The following is a 22,722-nucleotide window of genomic DNA, read 5'->3' on the forward strand; positions in this document are numbered from 1 at the left end:
TTCTGTATTTACGTATTTATTATTTTCTTTTTTCTTTTTTACTTATTTCTCGTCCTCCATAGACGACTGTATTCAAATAAATATCCAACCTAAAACTAACTTTACCGCGCTAGTAGAGCGAAGCAGCATAAACATGATAATAATGAGTTCTACATGGGGTCACGAGTCGATGTTGTGGGTGTGCTTTCTATCTACAGTATATGAATCTTAAAGCAGTTTCAGTAATGCACGTGACAGTTCGTCTCGTCTTACGTGAACATGTCATTGTTCACAGGGCAACATTCATTGGGAAACCGAAAGTGGTTCACTTCATACTTTTACTTTCACTTTGATCGCGCACTCACATGTCTGAATTCATGAAATTATTCCTCTGTGAGTTCATCAAAATTTTCATTTTCTTTATTACCTTAGCACACTTTTTATAGCGTGTATGAAGTTTTCTGGTGTGTTACTGCAGAACTCCTGTTTGGAGATGTGACTGAAGCTGTAGAGGTGATTTAATGGTGTTGTGTTTTAGATTGATGGAAGACAGGTCGAGGCACATGCGACTGAGAGAATGGCTCATAGCGCAGATAGACAGCGGAAAATACCCTGGACTGAGCTGGGAAAATCAGGAGAAAACCATGTTCAGAATTCCCTGGAAACACGCCGCTAAACAGGACTACAGACAGAACCAGGACGCGGCGCTCTTCAAGGTAAACGCGGACACACGCGCGCGCGCACACACACACACACACACACACACACACACACACACACACACACACACACACACACACACACACACACACACACACACACACACACACACACACACACACACACACACACACACACACACACACATTTATTACCGTTAAACATATTTACTACAATTAGGATGTCTGACCAAACGAACAAACTTATAACGTCATTTATTTTTATTTATATCAGCACATAGCTTTTAATTTGTATCCAACTTTAATTAAATTGATTTTCACATTTAAATCCTGTTTAGTACAGAATTTGCACACATAAACAATACAGCTGTTTACATGATTTAACACTCTGTATGTCTTAGGCATGGGCCATGTACAAGGGTAAATTTCAAGAGGGCAGGGACAAAGCAGACCCCTCTACGTGGAAAACGCGCCTCCGTTGTGCCCTGAACAAGAGCACAGACTTCCAGGAGGTTCCCGAGCGCAGTCAGCTGGACATCTCGGAGCCGTACAAGGTCTACCGGATCCTGGACGACACAGGAAGACTGATAGGTATTATAAAAGATCTGCACTTGAGTTCCTCAAACCTCAGCCACCCAACACCCAAATCTCACTTCCTCATTTATATATATATACAGTATATGCATATTCAAAACTAGCTGTAAACTACTTCTTCTGTCCTCCAGAACCTGCTGGAAGTCCAGTGATATCACATGACAGTGACTGCAGCAAAGCCTTGAGAGAGACACATCTGCCCATGCAGGTATAATGAAACTCCTGTAGAAATCCCCTCACTCACTGCACTGACTGCAAACCGGGATTACATTTTTCTGCCTCCTACTGGGCAGATTCCAGAGGTGTGTGACATGACAATAACAGTCTGTTTTCACATCCAGGAGGACAGTCCACTTGGTAACTCGAACAGAAGTGCTGGATGGAGTGGTCAGTGTTTTAGTTTCAGAAAGAAATTACTAACAACAAAAGGTTTCATTTTCACTTACATTGTACGTGTGTGTGTGCAGTGAATGGCAGGTCATATGGGTGTCCCAGTACAGGCATTAACTCCAATCTTCCATCTGTTCCAGTATATCCATCTCACGTCCCTATATCTGGTGAGAGAATTTTTCAACAAGCTCATATTTCAATGTCTCTTTAGTTTCTTTAATGCCAGGTTCAGACTACACGATATCAGCCTGTTTTTGGCACGTTCAATGTGACGTAGGGCAGGGCTATTCAATTAGCTTCATTCGAGGGCCGGATTATTAAATCGAAAAGTTGGGTTTAGCTTATTTATTGAAACATAACAGTATCAATAAGTAAACTGAAGTAAACAAAAAAAGTATTGTATTTACTTGGAAATGTGGTACCCAACAGTATGCAGATTTATAAGACCATAATAAATAACTTATTACAGCTATGAACAAATATATTAATTATACAAGATCATAGCTTTTGGTAAGAATTATTGGTAACACTTTAGAATACGGTTCCTTCGTTAATGAATAACTACACAGGAACAAATGAGTAACACAATATTAACAATCTAGTAACTACTATTAACTAACAAGAAATTCTGATTAACGAATTAGTAAGTAATAGCGCACAGATGAAAGTGGTAGTTCACTATTAACTAATCAATAACTACTATTTTTTAATGCTTCCCAGAGAACTACTGAAAAAGTGTCATAATTCATGCAAAACTAATCAATAACTAATGCAGGACAAATGACTAGCACTACATTAACATTTTAACTGCTACTGTAAACGAATACACAAGGTTTATCAATATGTAATACCATAGCAGACTTATGATTTGGGGAAAAATTAGCCTATGCTCTCTCCTAGAGAACTATTTATCAACTGAATAATTTTAAGGCATTCCTCTGGACTGGCATTGAATCACTAGAGTTACGGTGACGACTGGAACATATTGAGATATCGGCCATCCAAATACCATATACAGTGATTATATTATTTAACCTACCTCACAAAAAAAGTTTTTATGTATGTCTCCTAGCCCTAGCTCATATGTGTGTGCAAATATCTTGTGAAGGATTAGAAGATTCTACACTTTAGGATTGGCTTTTCATTAGTAACTACTGTAAGAATCATGGTAACTAACTAGTAATGACTGAAGTGTTACTACATACTTCTATGGGAATTACTTTTTAAAACTTCACCAAAAACCTCAAAAGCTTAAAATAATTAGTAATTCCTTTATAAGTATGTAGTAACACTTGAGTCATTACTGTTAGTTACCATGATTCTTACAGTAGTTCTCTGGGAAGCATTAAAAAATAGTAGTTATTGATTAGTTAATAGTGAACTACAGTGGGTACTCAACCAGAATAATACTTTTACCGCCGCCGCTCCCGCGGCGGTAAAATTCTGGTGTGTATTTGTTGCCTTTTACCGCTAAGAGGCGCTACAATTACAGACTTTGAAAAGTGTCAGTTTATTCTCTCTATTGCGTAATCTGCCGCAGTGCCGCTGCTCATTGAGAGCGATTGAACGCTGGTAACAGATGATTTCAAGTGAAACTTGTAGTTAAACGAATTCATAATCACAATAGACCTACTGAAATTAAATTGAATAAATAGTGAAAACATTTCAACATAAAACATTGCAACCGAAACATATTAGGCTATCAATGAGGGTTTGGAAGTGCATAAGACAATAATTAACAGCGTTCCGACGATAGCTCAGCGGTTAACGCAATAACATGAGCCTCACTACGCTTCAAACGATCTGAGATCGAATCTCAGTGGAGCCAATTTGCTGTTGGCCGAATTCGTTTATGTTTTACCGTTCTTGATGCTTAAATAGGTAACTGTTTTGTTAGCGAGTTCATTAACTGTTTACTTATGTAAAGTCAAGAGTTTTGTTTAAATTATCAATGGCACATTACAACATAAATTTGCTACATTCCAGTAGAGCCGCTGCACGACAAAACTGATGAGGGAAGATTAGCTGATCGCGTCAGAAAACACTCAAAAAAATGATATGTTGGCTTTACTTAACTTTTTTATGTAAACAGGCTCCACCGGTTCCACATAACTATGTTTCGTTAAACAAACATAATATGTTCATGTAACTTCAACATCATGGAATTTGGTCATTTTAAGCGACCCAATTAAACTCTGAGCTAATGAGTTAATTAAGTGAATAATTGAGTGATGATTGAGCATTATTGAAGACACCTGATGTTAACAAGCAGAATCTCTGAAGGAGAAAACCGGAATTTTTAAGTCACCATTATGGAGATAAGTATTTGTTTTAGTTGGGCTCTTGACCATTAACTTATTAACTTCAGATTTTGTTTGGTTGCTGTACATGAGTTATAACAGCCAGATGAACAATAAACTAAGGAGATCTGATGGTGATGGTTGTGATTTAACATAATCATCATTTCACAATCATTTGATCTCAATCACTGAACTTGTATTGAACCCAATTTCTGAGTTAAGTTTACATTACTGTCATTTTAGAGCATACTATTTTTAGCCTTTTCAATTAAATTCAAATGATCAAATCAGGAAATAAAAAATAAACTTCTTAAAAAATATGTTGAGTAGGCACACACAGACATCAAGAATCAGCATATGAATCTCAGCAATGGTGACAAACAGATCATAAGCTCATTATTTATTCATGCAGCAATGCATGATGGGAGCCATGAATGAGTTTTGATTGGTGGCACCCAGAATGCACTGCAACATGCTTTATAATTGTCACCATTGTTGAGATTCACAGGCTGATTCTTGATGTCTGTGTGTGCCTACTCAAAATATTTTTTAGGAAGTTCCTTTTTTATTTATTGATTTGATCATTTGAATTTCATTGAAAAGTCTAAAAATAGTATGCTCTACAATGACAGTGCTGCTATTATTCGAAAGGTTAACTTAACTCAGAAATTCGGTTTAATATAAGTTCAGTGACTAAGGTCAAATGATTGCGAAATAATGATTATGTTAAAACACAACCAACACCATCAGATGACCTTTGTTTATTGTTCATCCGGCTGTTATAACTCATTTACAGCAACCAAACAAAATCTAAAGTTAATAAGTTAATGGTCAAGAGCCCAACTAAAACACACACTTATCTCCATAATGGTGACTTAAACATTCCGGTTTTCTCCTTCAGAGATTCTGCTTGTTAACATCAGGTGTCTTCAATAATGCTCAATCATCACTCAATTATTCACTTAATTAACTCTTTAGCTCAGAGTTTAATTGGGTCGCTTAAAATGACCAAATTCCATGATGTTGAAGTTACATGAACATATTATGTTTGTTTAACGAAACATAGTTATGTGGAACCGGTGGAACCTGTTTACATAAAAAAGTTAAGTAAAGCCAACATATCATTTTTTTGAGTGAATGAAAATAATGAAGCTTGTCTTTAATCTGCTAAATTATTGTTTTGTGAATCATTCACGAAATTGAGGTGATAGACAGTGATACCCGCCATAGCAACGGAAGAAATTTTTCAAAACAGATCCATAAATTGAACAAATCAGAAAAGACTGATTTTGTTGACTTGGCTACACAAAATAACAGACTAACTAAATAGTATTGCTTTCAATATAAAAACAAATGAAAATGTAAAAGAACACTAAAATTAATTAAGTTTGAAACCCCATCGCACATTTTTAAGGTTTAAATAAAGTGGGACAGTTTATTTGTTTAACTGGTTGCATTGAGTTTAGAGTTTATTTCCTTTGCGATGCAAAATAAGAAACACAGAATCTTATTCTTGCAACATTTTAAATTTGTATTGCCAAAGAAATTGCAGCTTAATTAAACAATTAAAACAGTACAAAACGACATAAATTAAGAACATGCGTTTTTCTTTGCCTCTTTCTTGCGCTGGATCTCTTTTTAGCAAAGTTTATTTTGTCTCCCTCCAAAAAAAAAAAAAACCTGTAACAAATTATTTTGCCTTTGTTGCTTCAAAGACACAGCATGCCTTGTTGAATTCACTTACAATAAAACGAGGTTGAATTAAAGAGCTCTTTATCTGCTTCGTTTCGTCAACAGTTAATATTTAGATAATGCCAGATTGTTGACAATCATACACACTGCTTCAAACATTCTAAAACTCTATAAAAACAGTTGAAACAACTGGATTGAACACTTTAATTTAAATTTTGTGTGAAAAACTTTAAATACAAAAAATACACTATATTTATAATTAAATAAGATATAGGGCCTACATTTGGACACATCGAGAGATTTTTCCTTAAAAGAATTTAGCCTTTGTCTACTCATTGGGCTGGCTATCCGACATCTCCATATGAAAGAGGAACATTAACACCTATTGTGCACGCACGATAAAGCCACTGTCCCTCCAAACCCCCACAGGCTCTCTGAGTCTGAGACTGACTTAAAACAAGAAGTCGCAATTCACACTTGAAACCGCTATTAGACATTAGCATTTGGCTATTAAAGTGTTGATAATGAAGGAATTAAATAATGTTAGCTACATGTAGTGATATTTCTGTCATGAAACTTTATTACTAAATATTTAATTTCAATAATATTCAATTTCAATAAGTTTTTCTTTTTTATTCAAATAAATCTCGAACCACAGTGCTTCGTTGTGCTGCTGTTAAACTAAATAACATTTATAGAATAATTATGAACTTAAATGAAACAATAGCGCAACATTCGACAAATAAATTATTTGATTTGTTTTTACATTTTAATTCAGGGCGATTTAGCCTATTTAATTAGAGCGAGATTTTCCCCTTGCCTTGTCCTTTCCTCATTTCTAAGCGCTCACATAGTTAAACATGTTTAAGTAGATCCTCTGTACCTCTCAGTTTCAGATGGTTTACATAAATCAGATAACATTTATTAAATATTTAGACATTTAAAGGCTTTAGACATGAGCTGAGGCAAGTGGCTTTCGGTTCAGTTTTGTGACGAGCAGTTCCCGGAGACAGAGACGACAGCTAAAATGTTGTTAGCCTAATATGAATAAAAGTTTACTAGTAGCCTATTAAGTTATTTTAGCTGTTATGAGAAAAATAAATCCAAGTGAACGCGCCGCCGCGTTTGTCGAACACTAATTCAACATGCCAGAATAAAACCCGACTTTAGAACAATAGCGACACTCGACGTGATGTGCCAAAACACTTAATTATAAACTTCAATATTTCATTCAAAATAATCTCAAAACGCTTTGTGACATTTTGAAAAGCCGTGCATAGGGCCTACATTAAGGCCACTGGAACCACGGACGTAGGCTACTGTAACTGAAACGCTGGTTTTGATTTTATTGTTTGTCGTTTAAACCTGCCTGTTGCATATCTTTATTTTATATATTTTATATGGTCTATTGGTGAAGTAGCCTAAGCCTATTAGCACTGATTAGTGCGGAGGAAGGGGGTGGGGGGTAAAATAATTCAGCAGAAGCAGGGATGTTTAGACCAGAAGGAAATCCCCGTCTCCCCTGGCAAATCGCACTTTGCTTAAAACCATGTTTTAAAAACTCAATGTAGGGAATCCAAAAAACAGGCTATATAGGCCTATAGGCTATATATATAGGCTATATATATATTTTTTTTTTTTACAGAACTGCTTTTGAAATTACGATTGGTATTAGATGTTAAGTCATGGATACTATTTGTTCCAGTGTAAAATGGAAATGCATGGCAATTTTATTTTATAATATAAGCAAAAACTAGGCCTATATGGTGCATAACAGACTTTTAGAACTAGACAAATCTCTCTGCATTAATAATAGGATATAAAATGCATTAATAGGCTAATATAAAATTGACAAAAGTCCATGTTTGTGCGGGATTTGAACCCGTGTCATCTAAATGATTGAATCGTAAGTTCTTCCACTCGGCCATGAATTTACTCACTGTGAAATGCCCAAACGTTTGTTTCTCCAGTGTGTTCGCTCACATGAGCGAGAAAACGTTTTATCGTTAGCATATTAGACCTTTTACTGTTTTAAAAGATGATATCTTATCTGTATGACCAAAAATTACGGAGTAGGATAGCTTCTATCCTAGAAAGTTATTTTAGCTGTTATGAGAAAAAATAAATTCAAGTGAAAGCGCCGCCGTGTTTGTTGAACTCTATTTCAACATGCCAGAATAAAACCCGACTTTAGAATAATGCGTAGCGCCACTCGGCGTGATGTGCCAAAACACTTAATTATAAACTTCAATATTTAATTCAAAAACATCTCAAAACGCTTTGTGACATTTTGAAAAGCCATGAATGTATTAAGGCCACTGGAACCAGGGTCGTAACTGAAACGCGCTGAATGTTATCTCTCAATACAGGAGCAGAAGCGCCGGTTCAGATTTTATTGTTTGTTGTTTAAACGTGCGTGTTGCATATTTTAAATATATATATATATATATATATTTGATATGGTCTATTGGTGAATTAGGCAAAGCATTGATTACTGGGGGGAAATCCCCCACCAGCATATCCTTGTTACACAATGTTTTTAAAAACGTAGCCTATGGAACCCCATGAAGTTTTTTTTTTTCTTTCTGTTTTTTTAACAGAACTGCTTTTGAAATTACGATTGGAATTATTATACAGATTGATATAAATTCAGTCAATCTGTTGGATAATATTTGTTCCTTTGTGTAAAATGGAAATGCATGGAATTGTATTTTATAAATACGCTACCGTGTTGGACAGGATTTGAACCCGTGTCATCTAAATTATTGAAACCTAAGTTCTACCACTCGACCACAACTTTTCTCACTGAGAATTTCCCAGAAGTTCGGTAGTTCAGCAGTCAGTGCGCGCACACGAGAGAAGCGCTCTTCAATCCTCTCATTCCTCAATAGTTTAGCGTCATTGCACCTAATTGCGAGAGAGGCCTATTTTAACTTTTGATTCATAAAATGTTCTGCTCTAAAAGTTTGTTATATTCTGTTTAAATGTAGCCTACTTTTACTTTACGTTTTGCTTTCGTTTAATTTAACTGAATCTGTTAGCCTATAGGTTAAACTATTTATATTTTTATTATTATTATTTTTTTGTTCTAAAGGTTTGTTCTATTCTCTTTCGTTTGTTTATTTTTATTTAATTTTTTACATATTCAATCAGTCTCAACTATTTCATCCTTACTGTTAATTGACATTAGCCCGTTTCAAAATGCGGCAATTGCGGCTGTTTTGCTAAATGCCCCTTTGCGCCACCTGGCGGTCATTTCGCGAAGGACTTTGAAATGCGACTAGTTTATTTTTGCCGCGGTGGATTTGCCGCGGCACGAGTCGCGGCGGTAATAGGCATTCTGGTTGAGTACCTACTGTACCACTTTCCATCTGTGTGCTATTACTTACTAATTCGTTAATCAGAATTTCTTTTTAGTTAATAGTAGTTACTAGATTGTTAATATTGTGTTACTCATTTGTTCCTGTGTAGTTATTCATTAACGAAGGAACCGTATTCTAAAGTGTTACCGAATTATTTTATTAATAATTATTATAGGCTTAAATTAAAATATTCTGACAGTGAGACTTCGTAACCATAGGTAAAACCATGCATGGCTCACTCACTACCACTGTATAAAATATGCCTAAACAGGTAAAAACTATACACACAATGAATTGTATATTCCTTTACTCCCCTAATAAATCTAATGCAATATAAATGACTATAACATAGTATTCAATATAAATATTCCACATTTCTGCCCAAACCATGGTAAATTACTAGCCAGTAATTTACTACATTCATGGTAAATGTTTGTAAGGGTGGTGATTAGGGGATTTATAGTCTTCTAACTTCGTTCATGTTTCTGCTATTTACCTCATCAGTGGTGTTGGGAATGTCAAGGCTGTTTCATCCGATTTAAAACTAGTTAAAATCATTGAGTGATTTGTGGTTTGTAACAGAGAGGAGTGTCAGATTGAAACGCTTCTCACTGGATGTCGCAACGCTGTTTAATAATAGATTTCGGGACCGGGAGTAAACGCAACTCCTTTAAGCTTGCGTTCCGTTCCACTGGGGAGTGCTGCCTAGTTCAAAGTAAACTAGTGAAACAACTGAAAACGGCACTATTTGTTCTCTATTTGTTGTTACTGACCAAGAAACCGCTTCAGAATCCGAATCGTTTCAGACCGTTATGCAAGCACGTTTGGCCAATTCATGGAAAGGAAATAATCGAACCAACGAATGATTAATATCGCTGGTTCAGTCGACAGAAATACGGGACACACATAATAACTGCTGAAATATGCGGACTGAAAACGTTTCTCTCAGGTCAGTCGGAGCGCTCATGGTACACACACAGTGTGTAGCCGTCCAGCTGCAGGCGCCACTGCGGCCACGCGCATATCTAACCAAATTTAGCCGCACCACCAGAAAAGAGGAGGAGGGAGGTTAGGGTGCCCTCGGGCCGGATGGAGATGGTTGGCGGGCCGCACTTGGAATAGCCAATTGAATAGCCCTGACGTAGGGTGTCATGGTGATTCGTAAACAATAATGTGTGTCAGGACGCCAGAATATGGTCTCCTATAGTGTGTCATAGTAGACGACTGTGATGCTTCACGGCGTCCTGACAGAAAGACTAGCAAGTTTTTGCTCTTTGTCGCCATATCTCTGTTCGAAATCTGCAATTGCAGTTATTCGCGGAATTATCAACTTTATGTCAGTTGTGCCTCGGCACGGCACAGCGCGGAGGAACACAATGTTTGAGGAGACTGTGAGGCTGTCAGTCGCCGCCGGTGTGGATACTGGCATTCAGAATCACAGATTATTCTTTTTGGAAGTATGACCAACATAAGAATTTTCACCGGAAAATGTCATCTGAACAAGAAACATCCACTTTTGTTCTGGTTCTGACCAACTAAGGGAAAAAAAGCATTGCAGTAAATCGCATTGATTAAATCTAACAATCGCTTATCATATCACATAAAACCGTGCAAATTATACGTTGTTCTCAAATTGTTAATCTTCAACGTCAGCATTGCGTGATTAAATTTAATGCCCTTCAGATATTTATCCTTATCTTCGCATGGGCCGGTTGCAGTCTCTTTTTTTTCTGTAGCCTCTCCGAAGTCTTTTGCATTTTACACCAGGTGAACCTACAGTTGTCACTGGTGATTGTCGTTTGAACCTTTCTGGATCCGCCATCAAATAAGTTTAATTATATCAAGTGCTGTCACTGTGAGAAAAGGCTATAAATCCAACATCGTCACACGCAATATAGCCTACTAGCCGAGACTCCTTCTTTATGTGTACAGATGTGACGTAATGACGAAAAGACATGCTCGAATTTCCCTCGGAAATCCACCAGCACCACTGGAATTAAAAACATTATTACAAGCTTTGAATCGAGCTAAGGCAAGCAGATCGTTTTGAACACTGGCTGGTTATATATTTGCTCAAAATATAATTTTTAACCCAAAAAAGCTACGGACTGCAGCTTTAATGTTTTCCCGGTCCTCCATGACACGTTCGTCACATCTTTTTATATATATATTTTTATTTTATTTTATATAGCGCTTTCAACAATGTAGATCATTTCAAAGCAGCTTTACAGAGATAAACTTAATATAATTTAAGGTAACAGAGCTTGGTTTGGTTTTACAGCGGTTCTTGAATAATGTTATTTTCCAGCTAAAGTTGGTTTTGATTTATTCACTTCCGTCGAAATGATCATTTGTTATTAAATTAGGGGCCGCTAAGACGACGGCGTTCTCTCTAAACAGACTTTAAACGCGAACCTGTGATAAACGCTGATGGCGTTCACCTGCGCATTACGAATTGATTCTATAGTTATGTGCGTTTGAATATATGTGCGCAGGTTTGTAATTCCCTACAAACCATGCCTAAACAAACTACTTGTCTTGCCTACACTGAAAAAAGTGAAACTACTGTGTCGTTCATTTAAAGTGGATTATTATATTGGACTAAAGTGAAAATCACAGTTTCTGATTTAAACCTGTTTTGTTCAGTTTTCCTTAAAGCAAATAACAAACACAAAAAAATTATACTTTGGACCAACCTAAAAAAATTACTGTAATTTGTTACAGCTAAATTTATTAGTTTTTCTCAAGCTATATTTTTAATTTGGTTTAAACTTTAAATTTTAATTTAATATCAATCATGTTATTTTGCTTAACAAAAAGTTAAATGAACACTGAAGCGGTGTTAAAGTTAATGAGATAATTAAGTGAATAATTGAGTGATGATTGAGCATTATTGAAGACACCTGATGTTAACAAGCAGAATCACTGAAGGAGAAAACCATAATTTTTAAGTCACCATTGTGGAGATAAGTGTGTGTTTTAGTTGGGCTCTTGACCCTTAAATCATTAACTTTAGATGTTGTTTGCCTGCTGTACGTGAGTTATAACAGCCAGATGAACAACTAGAAAAGGTGATCTGATGGTGATGGTTGTGTTTTAACATAATCATTATCTCACAATCATTTGACCTGAATCACTGAACTCATATAGAGTCCAATTTAGGTTTACTTTATTAATTATAATAGCACTGTCCTTGTACAGCATCATATTTTTAACTTTTACAATGTGTTCCAAAGATTTTTTTTAACGTATCTCATATACAAATACATTTTTTGGTGGATTTTGGTTAGTTTTTAGACACACAGACATCAAGAATCAGCCTGTGAAATCTCATCAAGGGTGACAATTATAAAGCATGTTGCAGTGCATTCTGGGTACCACCAATCAAAACTCATTCATGGCTCCCATCATGCATTGCTGCATGAATAAATAATGAGCTTGTTTTCAGAGGTGATATGTTTGTCACCATTGCTGAGATGCATACGCTAATTATTGATGTCTGTGTGTGCCAACATATGGGGTTTTGAAGTTTTCTTTTTATTGAATTGATAATTTGGATTACATTAAAAAGGCTAAAAATATTATGCTGTACAAGAACAGTGCTGGTATAATTAATACAGTAAACCTAATTTGGGCTCTACATAAGTTCAGGGATTCAGGTCAAATGATTCCAAAATAATGATTATGTTTTGTTCATCCGGCTGTTATAACTCACGTACAGCAGCCAAACAACATCTAAAGTTAATGAGTTAAGGGTCAAGAGCCCAACTAAAACATAAACTGATCTCAACAACGGTGACTTAAAAAATATGGTTTTCTCCTTCAGTGATTCTGCTTGTTAAAGGGTCACTCCACCCATTTCAACATTAATCTTTATTGAAAGTGGGTTATATATGTAGTCGAAATGTAAAAGAAATTTTGAATTTGGTGCCCTCTTGACCGAGAAAAGACAGAAAATAACTTTAGGGCGCATTTGTATGTAAGACAACAACTCCCACAATGCACCACGTTGCACAGCTCCGCAAGCCACTCCCACTAATCCAGAACAGCGCAAACATCAGAGAAATCACTCTTCCGTCTACAAGAAGGCTAGCTGCTAAATGAGTTTGAAATTCATTTCACAAAAAATGTCTAGTTAGTTGGCTGTGGCGAGCAGGACGAGGGCGAGGGACGTGAGAGGACGACGCGAGTGATAATGAATGGCACCTGTGCAGCGGTCTCATATCTCTCACGGAGGAGCGGAAGCACAAAAGGAACAGGCCTGATTTTATGTTTTGTTTCTGTTGTGTGTGGCCAGCTGGCTTATACTTTTGTTTTGTATTTGTTTATTTTACTATTAAAATGTTTAAATGTTCGCCGGTTCCAGCCTCCTTCTTCCCACAACAACGAACCCCGTTACATTGGCAAACTCATTAGTGAATTACTCGTTTGTATTTCTTTCTATATGGTGAATTATTGCATGATACCTGGATTTTCAGTCAGGCGAAACTAGGATGGTTCACATCACAACACAAACGTCCGTGTGGTCGTCTGATTCAGAGATTTCGTCTAGGAGAAATTGCGATCGTTGAAATTCTCTGCAGCAGACGGACTCTATCTGTGTCCGTAGCGCACAGCGAGAGCACAGGCACCAGCAGCCCGCCTCAGCTCGACCCAGTCCGGGCTCCTCGTTCGCGACAGGCAGCCGCCTCCTGATCCTCCATCAGCCTCAGCTGCTCTTCACTATATTGCGGCTCGTAAAGATAGCCACGAAGAGCGGATTCGAGCAGCAGAATTTCAAAATCCTCTACTTCCATATCATGTTTAGTTTCTTCCGTCATTGTCGTAACTTCCTATCTCCACAGCGCTTGTTAGCTTAGCTTATAAACAAGATGGCTGATATTGCTTTCAGTATCTGCAAGTGAAGTCCCACCCACTGATCTGTGATAGCTCTGTTAGCGCATTAGGCACAACCCCCTATGGGCGGGTTTGAAAGGGTGGGAATTTGTGCTTGTAGTCTATACAGAAATCCCCCCTTTTTACACTTCCTCCTACAATGACGTCAAATGACGATTTTTGTGTCATTGTAGGAGGAAGTGAAAAAGGTAAATAGTAGATTTCTCTCGTCTCAGGGGAAAATGAAAGAATGTTGCACGACCATTCAATAGTATGACTGGTTGTCTAACAATGGACCTCTTAATGCAAATGGGTGGAGTGACCCTTTAACATCAGGTGTCTTCAATAATGCTCAATCATCACTCAATTATTCACTTAATTATCTCGTTAACTTTAACACTGCTTCAGTGTTCATTTAACTTTTTGTTGAGCAGAATAACTATTTTGATTGCTATTAAATTAAAATTGAAAGTTTAAACCAAATCAAAAATATAGCTTGAGAAAAACTAATAAATTTAGCTGTAACAAATTACAGTAATTTTTTAGGTTGGTCCAAAGTATCATTTTTTTCAGTGTATGAATTTTGATACAGAGTTTTATTTTATTTGATCACTTCGGGGTCGGTACGCGAACCCTAATTTCCACAACGCTTTATCTGTAGAGTGGGAAAGGGATCCTTCATAGGGAGAGGCTAGTTGGCACTTCAGCACTGCGTTGTCATCGGTCCAGGCGAATCTCCTTCGTCAGATCTGGATACGGCCTGGATCCAGCAGGCTAAAGCAAACCTCGGGATAAACAAAGACACTAAAATTAGCGTAGATGCCATTCTTCTTATGATGTAACGAGTACATCAGGATTTAAGGGAAGTGTTCTCGGTTTCAGCTAACCTAGTCTATGCAGCCTAACATTGAATTATAGAAGTCTATAATGTATTATGTGAATGCTAGGTCAAAGAGATGTGTTTTTAGTCTAGCTTTGAACTGACAGAGGGGAATTATGTTTCTTGTCCGAGTCAAAACAGACAAAACGTCTGGAAAAAAGTCTGAACCTGGCATAAGTACTAACATAACGTCATTATGAGTTTGAATATTAATCACTCATTGAGAGAAAAAACTTAGACTGACTAAAATGGTATAAAACTTTTATGGTATTGTTGATGTACAGTGAAAAGTATTGGGACACGTGTCAGATGTATTGATGTGTGTGTGTTTGTAGACTGTCGTCTGGAGGTGCGTTTGTTCTATCATGGTAAACTGGTGCAGAACTTCGTGACTGCGTCTCCAGACGGCTGCTTCATCCTGCAAGGCTGTGCTCCGGTGGGGAACGAGCGCATCTACGGGCCTTGTGAAGCCGAGAAGGTATTCTTTCCCCGTCCAGACATCGTCCGCCTGCCCCCGGGCATCACTGAAGCCATGAGCCGTCTCCTGCCCCACCTGGAGAAAGGGGTCCTGGTGTGGGTGGCTCCGGACGGCGTGTTCATCAAACGCTTCTGCCAGGGCCGCGTCTACTGGGACGGCCCGCTGGCAGAGCACAGACAGAAACCAAACAAACTGGAGCGAGAGCGAACCTGTAAACTCCTGGACATGACCATCTTCATACAAGGTGAAGAAGAGGAAGGGCTTAGCCTGGGAAACCAGTCCTCCTTATGGACTTTCTTCAGCATGTCCTCACACTGATCCCTGTTTTCTTGGCAGAGCTCCAGAACCACCAGCAGGGGACCGGTCCCGAGCCTCGACACACAGTGGACCTGTGCTTCGGAGAGGAGTTCCCTGACCCCAGCCAACCAAAGACCGAGAAGCTCATCACTGCACAAGTGAGTGTTGACTGGCATTAGTCCTGAAGAGGCGAGTGGCGTGTTTTTGCACTCAGCAGTTACAGGTCTTTCAGAAACACCTGTACTGAAGTGTTGAGTGTTTCACACAGCACACGTCTCCGAGACGGCCACCGGAGCTGATCCCGGCCACTCTAGTCAATGCTTGTGTTTATACCAGCCGTTTCAGAAGCTCTCCGCGCTGCTTCACTAAAGATAGGAACCTAGTCGATTTTTGATGGACACAGCGTCCAAAAGCCAGTGTTCTCATCCTGCTCACAGGCACTGTATGTGAAATATAGATACAAGATAATTAAAGATGTATTTTAAAAGACTAAAACAATCAAATATTTTATCATTTTCATTAATAACTGGACTTTGTCTGTAAGACATAGCAATAAACACATAAATAAACACAATGAAACCAGACAAAACATAACCATTTAGCGAACCTAACCATGGTAGAACCCCAAAGATCAAGAAAAACAAAGTCAGACATGCAAATCTAGTGGCGTCTCTTCTGAAGCGCTCCTGGTGTGAGTTGGAGGATGGGACAAAACCTCGTCGCAGCCGTAACGCACCACAGACGTGTGCAGTGTAAATAAGGGAAGAACTGTTACTGCATTTACTTGCACTGTGGTTTGACCAAGGGGGTAATCCACCAGCCGGAAACTGAAGCCTCCCTGGGGGCCGCCATTGGCTAGCAAGCCTTCACCTGCTGTTAGCATTCCATTTTGGCGTCACTTTGACAGCGAATAACTTTACATCTGAGGCGTTTAAAGACTCCATTTGTCCATTATTTATTTCTAAAGAAACACGACAATGTATAAAAGGCTCCATTACCTTGTATCTTACGTTATGGCCCCGTAGAAGCCGTTTTTGTAAAAATAGGCTAACGATTGCGTCATAATAACGCGACTCTCTGTCGCACAGTAGATAAATTACCGTATAGACAGGAGGAGAAGCTCGCGGGCAATTGGGGGGACGTGGAGGCATAACGTCCGATAAAGTCAAGGGAGAATCCCATACAGAGTCATAAAGTTGCTCCTGCTGCTCATGGACAGCTCCTACTCACGCTCTCCGGCTCTGCAAGATTCGGAAGGGAATGATTCAGATTTCTCTTGGCACAGCTACTAGAAGACGTGACGATGGCGGAGGATTCGTCTTATCTTGTAGAATGCGCTCAGCACAACCGCACCCTATACACAGAGTCCGTGCGATCGCAAATTTGAAAGTGGAAGGAAAACACGAGCTCCCTGATGCGCACAAATTAGGCTGCATACAATAGTCTGTCTGCCAATATCAAAACTGTCTCTGGACTGTGTAGTTTTGGCTCTGGTCTCTGTTTCCACTTGAATACTGAGAGAGTACTTTAATCATGGTTGCACTTATTGTTTGCACTTAGACTAAGAAAAAACTGTTCTTTATTTTCGTTATTTATACTGTTTTTATTTCTATGTTCAATTTGTGGAAAATAGTTCCATTAGGAGGTCCCACACAGCCTCAATCAGTAGTTCTGGAAGCTCATAATTAAAGTACAGTACGGTCTGAAGAGACTCATGTAAAATCATACTTGAGAGAAGCCAGTCAGATGAGTTTGTGGCAAAACCTTTTACAGTGCTTATATATTGTTGTCTTTCAATGCATTTGATAATTCTCATAAAGTAGAACTGAAATGACATTCATTACAAGATGATCAGCTAAAACATTTCAAAATGCACCTGCAGACTATTTTTCCAGTCATGAATTTTGTCATTGAGGATTTCTATAAAATACTGAGCAAAGATCTCTTCTCGTTCTCGTGAGATACATGTCTCGTCACACCCCTAACAAACATGTGGCAGTAATCAGAACATGATGAGTCCAGGCAGCGATTTTTTTTTTTGCAGGGTGGTAGGGGAAGACTCGTTAATATTCATTGGGGAACTCGTCCCTGATTGGCTCGCCGTGACGCATCTCTAATGAGATGTGATAGAGAAAACAGACATCGTCTCCTTCGTGACAACAGACACTTTCACGAAGGTAAGTCATACCTGTCAACATTTGGTTATCCAAATCCGGGAGATTTGTGCGGAGACCGCTCACGAACTTCGCGAACTTCTGTATCTTTGCGGGGACACCGTCTTGACCTGCCATGTCAATCTGAGTGACGTGTGACAGCGAACCAATTGCGGATGAGTTCCCCAATGAATATTAATGATTCTTCCCCTACCACCCTGCAAAAAAAAAATTCGCGTCCAGGCAAATGGTTATGGGAATGTAGTTCCTGGTAAAGAGGACGGAAGGAGTGCCCTCTGCTGGAGATCATTGCGTTTGAGTTCTGCAGACAACATAAAGGACCAGTTTTGGTCCCTTTGTTTTGTTTTAGAGTGAAATATTCAGCGCATAACTGAACTCAACGGAACACTTGAGCAATTAAGGGTAAATACTTAATATCAAAAATTGTGTCATCATTTACTCACCATCATGTAATTCCATACCCTTAAGGTTGGTGCTTTTTCGAGGTTTTTGTCCCTCCATTGAAATGCTACGTAACCAAAACTTAGAAGATTAAAAAGGTCATAAAGGCATTGTAAAATGAATTAAGCAGTTTAATCCAAGTCTTGTGAAGAGATTGTAACGGCCTTGTTCTGTTTTGGTTTCGTGTTCATTCTGTTCCCTGCGCTGCTTTTCCCGAGTTCTGTTTGCTAGTTAGTTTCTATGGTTTCTGATTGGATTTCTTTCACCTGTTGTTCATTTAGTCACCTTGTTATCTCTGTGTATTAATACCCTTAGTTTCCTCTGTTCATTGATCCGTGTCGTCTTTGTATTATGAGGTTGTGTTATACTTTTTTCCTGGTAATCTCCTGCATGTTTCCTTTGTGAGTTGATTATTAATGACTGTTTCTATTTATTCTCCATCGTTGTGAGATCATTACAGCCTCCAGCTGTGACAGGGATAAGATCACACTGATTTAATTAAGGCTTTTATTCACATATGAGCACATTACATGTACTGTAGTAAACAAGGAAGCTAGAACAAACCATTGCTTTTCCTGCATCATGTGACACGTTTGAGCTTCTGCTCTATGATACGTATATTAAAATTAGTAAACTCAATTTTCACACAAGGGTGAGCAAATGATTAGCTTATGGATTATTATCATAAGTATCATATGTCCTCTGCCAAATGTGAGCAGAAATTGTGTTGAAATGCTGTGACTTTCAGTTTATCCTTGATTCTAACTTCTTTTGCCTCGCATAACTAACAGTAAAAATAAGTTTCCATTAAATAAGATACTACTTAATCATGAATAACATAATAGGCATTTTTATATGTAAATAACATTTAGAAACTGTTTTAGAAAATAATAATGATCAATAAATAAATACTGTTACAAATAACATAAGAAATGGAATTTATTGATTATGACAGATTTTTTTTTTTGTCAAGCACAACACAGACCGCAGAGGCATACTGTTTAGGACGGGTTCGTGTCGAAGAGCCACTAAAAAAAAATTATTTACTCAGATAATGTTCTCTCTCTTTAAATGTCAGCATTATCATAAATGTCTAAATGATGGAAGTCTGTCGGGTAAAACAAAAGCTTCTTGATGCAATTCTGTCAGTCTACTAGTTTATTCCAACCATTACTCCTGATCAGAGGCTTCCGTAAATATTTAGTTTATTCTCAGAGTTATACTTCAACTAAGTTTAACACTCCTAATGCATTAAACACCTTTTGGATTCCAGGGTCGGCTTGAACCTGGTGGAACGAAAGCTTATAAAACAGTCATAACTTAATATTTTTCAACTATATAATATTTAATCAGTAATTTCTCATTAATAAGTGAATGCACAAAAGTTTTTAAGTTTTCATCAATATTCATGAGAATAAATTTTTTAGGTAACGCTTCCTTTTATGATTTCCATTACACGAGAGTCGATGTTAAAATCTTCATGCTGATTTGTACACGGCTTTCGCCAAGACTAAGACGCAGCTTTACAGTAATCTATGCTTCCCCATCCATTTACGCTTCTTTCCATATGGTGATGTGAATCTCCTTCTGTCCGGCGTTAACGGCTGCTGTGTACTTGGTGCGTCAGCACACGCGACGGCTGCAACTACAATGTGGTCTCCCCAGTGGACCAGCACGACAACCGTCTGGATTGAGCCGATTAGGGGACATCTCTCGGGTCTTCAAGTGGGCACCTTCCGTTCTCAGTGTTTCGTCGACTAGCCCACGACACCTCAAGAGGGCTCGACAGTGACTCCAGTGGAGAAATGGTGCATCCTGCCATTATTCCAACCTCTAAGCATTGCCATGTAGTGCTGAATTCTGGAGTTGAGAAACTAAATTGCAAATCTCCAAAATAGGCTTTCACTAAATTTGTTATTGACATTGGTACTCTGAAAAAATCAAATGCTGCCCAAAGAAGCTCATGTGGCACTGAACCATATGCATTAGCCAAATCCAGGAATGTCACATGGAGCTCCTTCCTCTCCTTTTTAGCTGACTGAATTCGTTGCCAGATAACATTGATGTGTTCTAAGCATCCTGAGAGGCCTGGAATGCCCGCTTTTTGAACTGAAGTGTCAATGAAGCCATTCTTCAAGGTGGACAATCTCTGAGCAATAATTCTGAAGAAAATCTTACCTTCAACGTTTAATAGTGAAATAGGACGAAACTGACTGATGCTTGTAGCATCTTTTTCTTTAGGTATAAAGACTCCACCTGCTCTGCGCCATGCTCTAGGTACAACCTGTTTTTCCCATGCCACTTTTATCAATTTCCACAGAATTCGTAGAACTCCTGAAGCACTCTTGTACACTCTGTACGGAACTCCATTAGGCCCTGGAGATGATGAAGCCCTTGCCTTTCTCACAGCCTGCTCTACCTCTTTCCACTTAGGTGCACAGACCTCCATTTGGTATTCTGGTGGATTGATAGGTGGTATGTCTGATGGAATTGACATAGGCTCATGCCTTTTTGCATTTGTATGCGTGTCCTCCAAATATCTCTCTAGCTCAATCCTAGATGTTTTTAAAGTGCCATTCTTCTCACTGGTGAATAACTTCTTTACGAATTTGAATGGGTCTTTAAAGTAATTAGCCCTGGCACGTTCCTTCTTTTAGTAGCGTTTCCGTAGGCGCTCAGCTCTGCGTAATGTTGCCAGCTTATCTTTTATGGCCCTTTGTAAGAGATTGAGTCCCTCCTTCTGACTTTGTTCTGCTCTTTTCCATTGCTTCCTAAGCTGTCTCCTTTCTCTAACTAACCCTTCAATTTTCAGCTGCCGTCTAGACATTCCAGGAGTAGTTTGTACTTTTTCCTTCCTTTTTTCCACACCAAACCTCTCACTTCCATATGCGTAAATGATGTCCCCAAATTTATCCAGCTTCTTTTCAACTGTACCAGTTCATTTTTCCAATGCGAAGCATAGATCTGTGTTTACCGTATCCCATGCAGTTTTCTCACAAGCTCTTGGCCATCTAACTCCAGGCCTATGCCCGTTGAGGTTCTTTTCTCTCTTATGCTGGTTAGTCTGACCGGGTTCACAAGTATCAATATATTCATCACCAACTGTGCAAACCCTCCTCTCCTCTATGACAGGGGTGCTGATATCCTGCGAGCTGTGGTTTGCTTCCTGTCGCTGGATTTCATTCGACTGACTTGACTGACTTCGTAAGAAGTACTGATCAATGCGAGGCCCTTGTCCCTTCTCCCTCAAGCATTTCATTTTCCCTTGATGAACCTTCAAACCCCTGACCATTGTCGCCTTGCTCCAGCCACAGACACAAGCTTGGAGTTCAATGACTTTACTAACTGCAGATCTTGAACTTTACAGTACAGTACTTACGTGTACTTACAGTGTACTTACCTAGAAAGTACTGGCTAATATAAGGTAAGTACACTGAAAAAAGTTAAACTACTGTGTCGTTCATTTAAAGTGCATTTTTATATTGGCCTAAAGTGAAAATCACAGTTTCTGATTTAAACCTGTTTTGTTCAGTTTTCCTCAAAGCAAATAACAAACACAAAAAAAGTATACTTTGGACCAACTTAAAAAGATTACTGTAATTTGTTACAGCTAAATTTATTAGTTTTCTCAAGCTATATTTTTGATTTGGTTTAAATTTTAATTTAATATCAATCAAGTTATTCTGCTCAACAAAAAGTTAAAGTAACACTGAAGCGGTGTTAAAGTTAATGAGATAATTAATGAGATAATTAAGTGATTAATTGAGTGATGATTGAGCATTATTGAAGACACCTGATGTTAACAAGCAGAATCTCTGAAGGAGAAAACCGGAATTTTTATGTCACCGTTATGGAGAGCAGTCTGTGTTTTAGTTGGGCTCTTGGCCCTTAAATCATTAAGTTTAGATGTTGTTTGCCTGCTGTATGTGAGTTATAACAGCCAGATGAACAACTAGAATAGGTGATCTGATGGTGTTGGTTGTGTTTTAACAATCATTATTTCACAATCATTTGACCTGAACTCATATTGAGTCCAATTTAGGTTTACTTTATTAATTATAGCAGCACTGGCCTTGTACAGCATAATATTTTTACCTTTTACAATGAAATCCAAAGATTTTTTTTAAACATGTCTCATGTACAATAAATAATTTATTGATTCTATTTCGTTTTTAGACACACAGACATCAAGAATCAGCCTGTGAATCTCATCAATGGTGACAATAATAAGCATGTTGCAGTGCATTCTGGGTGCCACCAATCAAAACTCATTCATGGCTCCCAGCATGCATTGCTGCATGAATAAATAATGAGTTGTGTTCAGAGGTGATCTGTTTGTCACCATTGCTGAGATTCATACGCTAATTATTGATGTCTGTGTGTGCCAACATAAGTGGTTTAGAAGTTTTCTTTTTATTGAATTGATAATTTGGATTTCATTGAAAAGGCTAAAAATATTATGCTGAACAAGGCCAGTGCTGGTATAATTAATAAAGTAAACCTAAATGGGACTCAATATGAGTTGATTCAGCTCAAATGATTGTGAAATAATGATTATGTTAAAACTCAACCAACACCAT

General features: G+C 38.2%; 1 protein-coding gene across 2 annotated transcripts in view; it reads left to right on the forward strand.

The window, feature by feature from the left end:
- The first annotated feature begins 294 nt into the window (after positions 1–294).
- Positions 295–22,722, forward strand: part of irf10 (interferon regulatory factor 10) — a 35,056-nt gene continuing 12,628 nt past the window's right edge. Inside the window, exons 1-8 of one of the 2 annotated variants that reach the window (XM_056261410.1) lie at positions 295–372; positions 458–695; positions 1,061–1,250; positions 1,385–1,461; positions 1,595–1,640; positions 1,721–1,810; positions 15,088–15,474; positions 15,567–15,685. In XM_056261410.1, coding sequence (XP_056117385.1) covers positions 501–695; positions 1,061–1,250; positions 1,385–1,461; positions 1,595–1,640; positions 1,721–1,810; positions 15,088–15,474; positions 15,567–15,685 — 1,104 coding nt within the window. In that variant the 5' untranslated portion in view covers positions 295–372; positions 458–500. Of the gene's footprint in view, positions 696–1,060; positions 1,251–1,384; positions 1,462–1,594; positions 1,641–1,720; positions 1,811–15,087; positions 15,475–15,566; positions 15,686–22,722 lie in introns of both variants that reach the window. The other variant, XM_056261406.1, reaches the window with a different exon arrangement.

The sequence above is a fragment of the Rhinichthys klamathensis genome, unplaced genomic scaffold (assembly GCF_029890125.1).
Source record: "Rhinichthys klamathensis goyatoka isolate OS25496 unplaced genomic scaffold, OSU_Roscu_1.1 h1tg000010l_1, whole genome shotgun sequence".
NCBI lineage: Eukaryota > Metazoa > Chordata > Actinopteri > Cypriniformes > Leuciscidae > Rhinichthys > Rhinichthys klamathensis.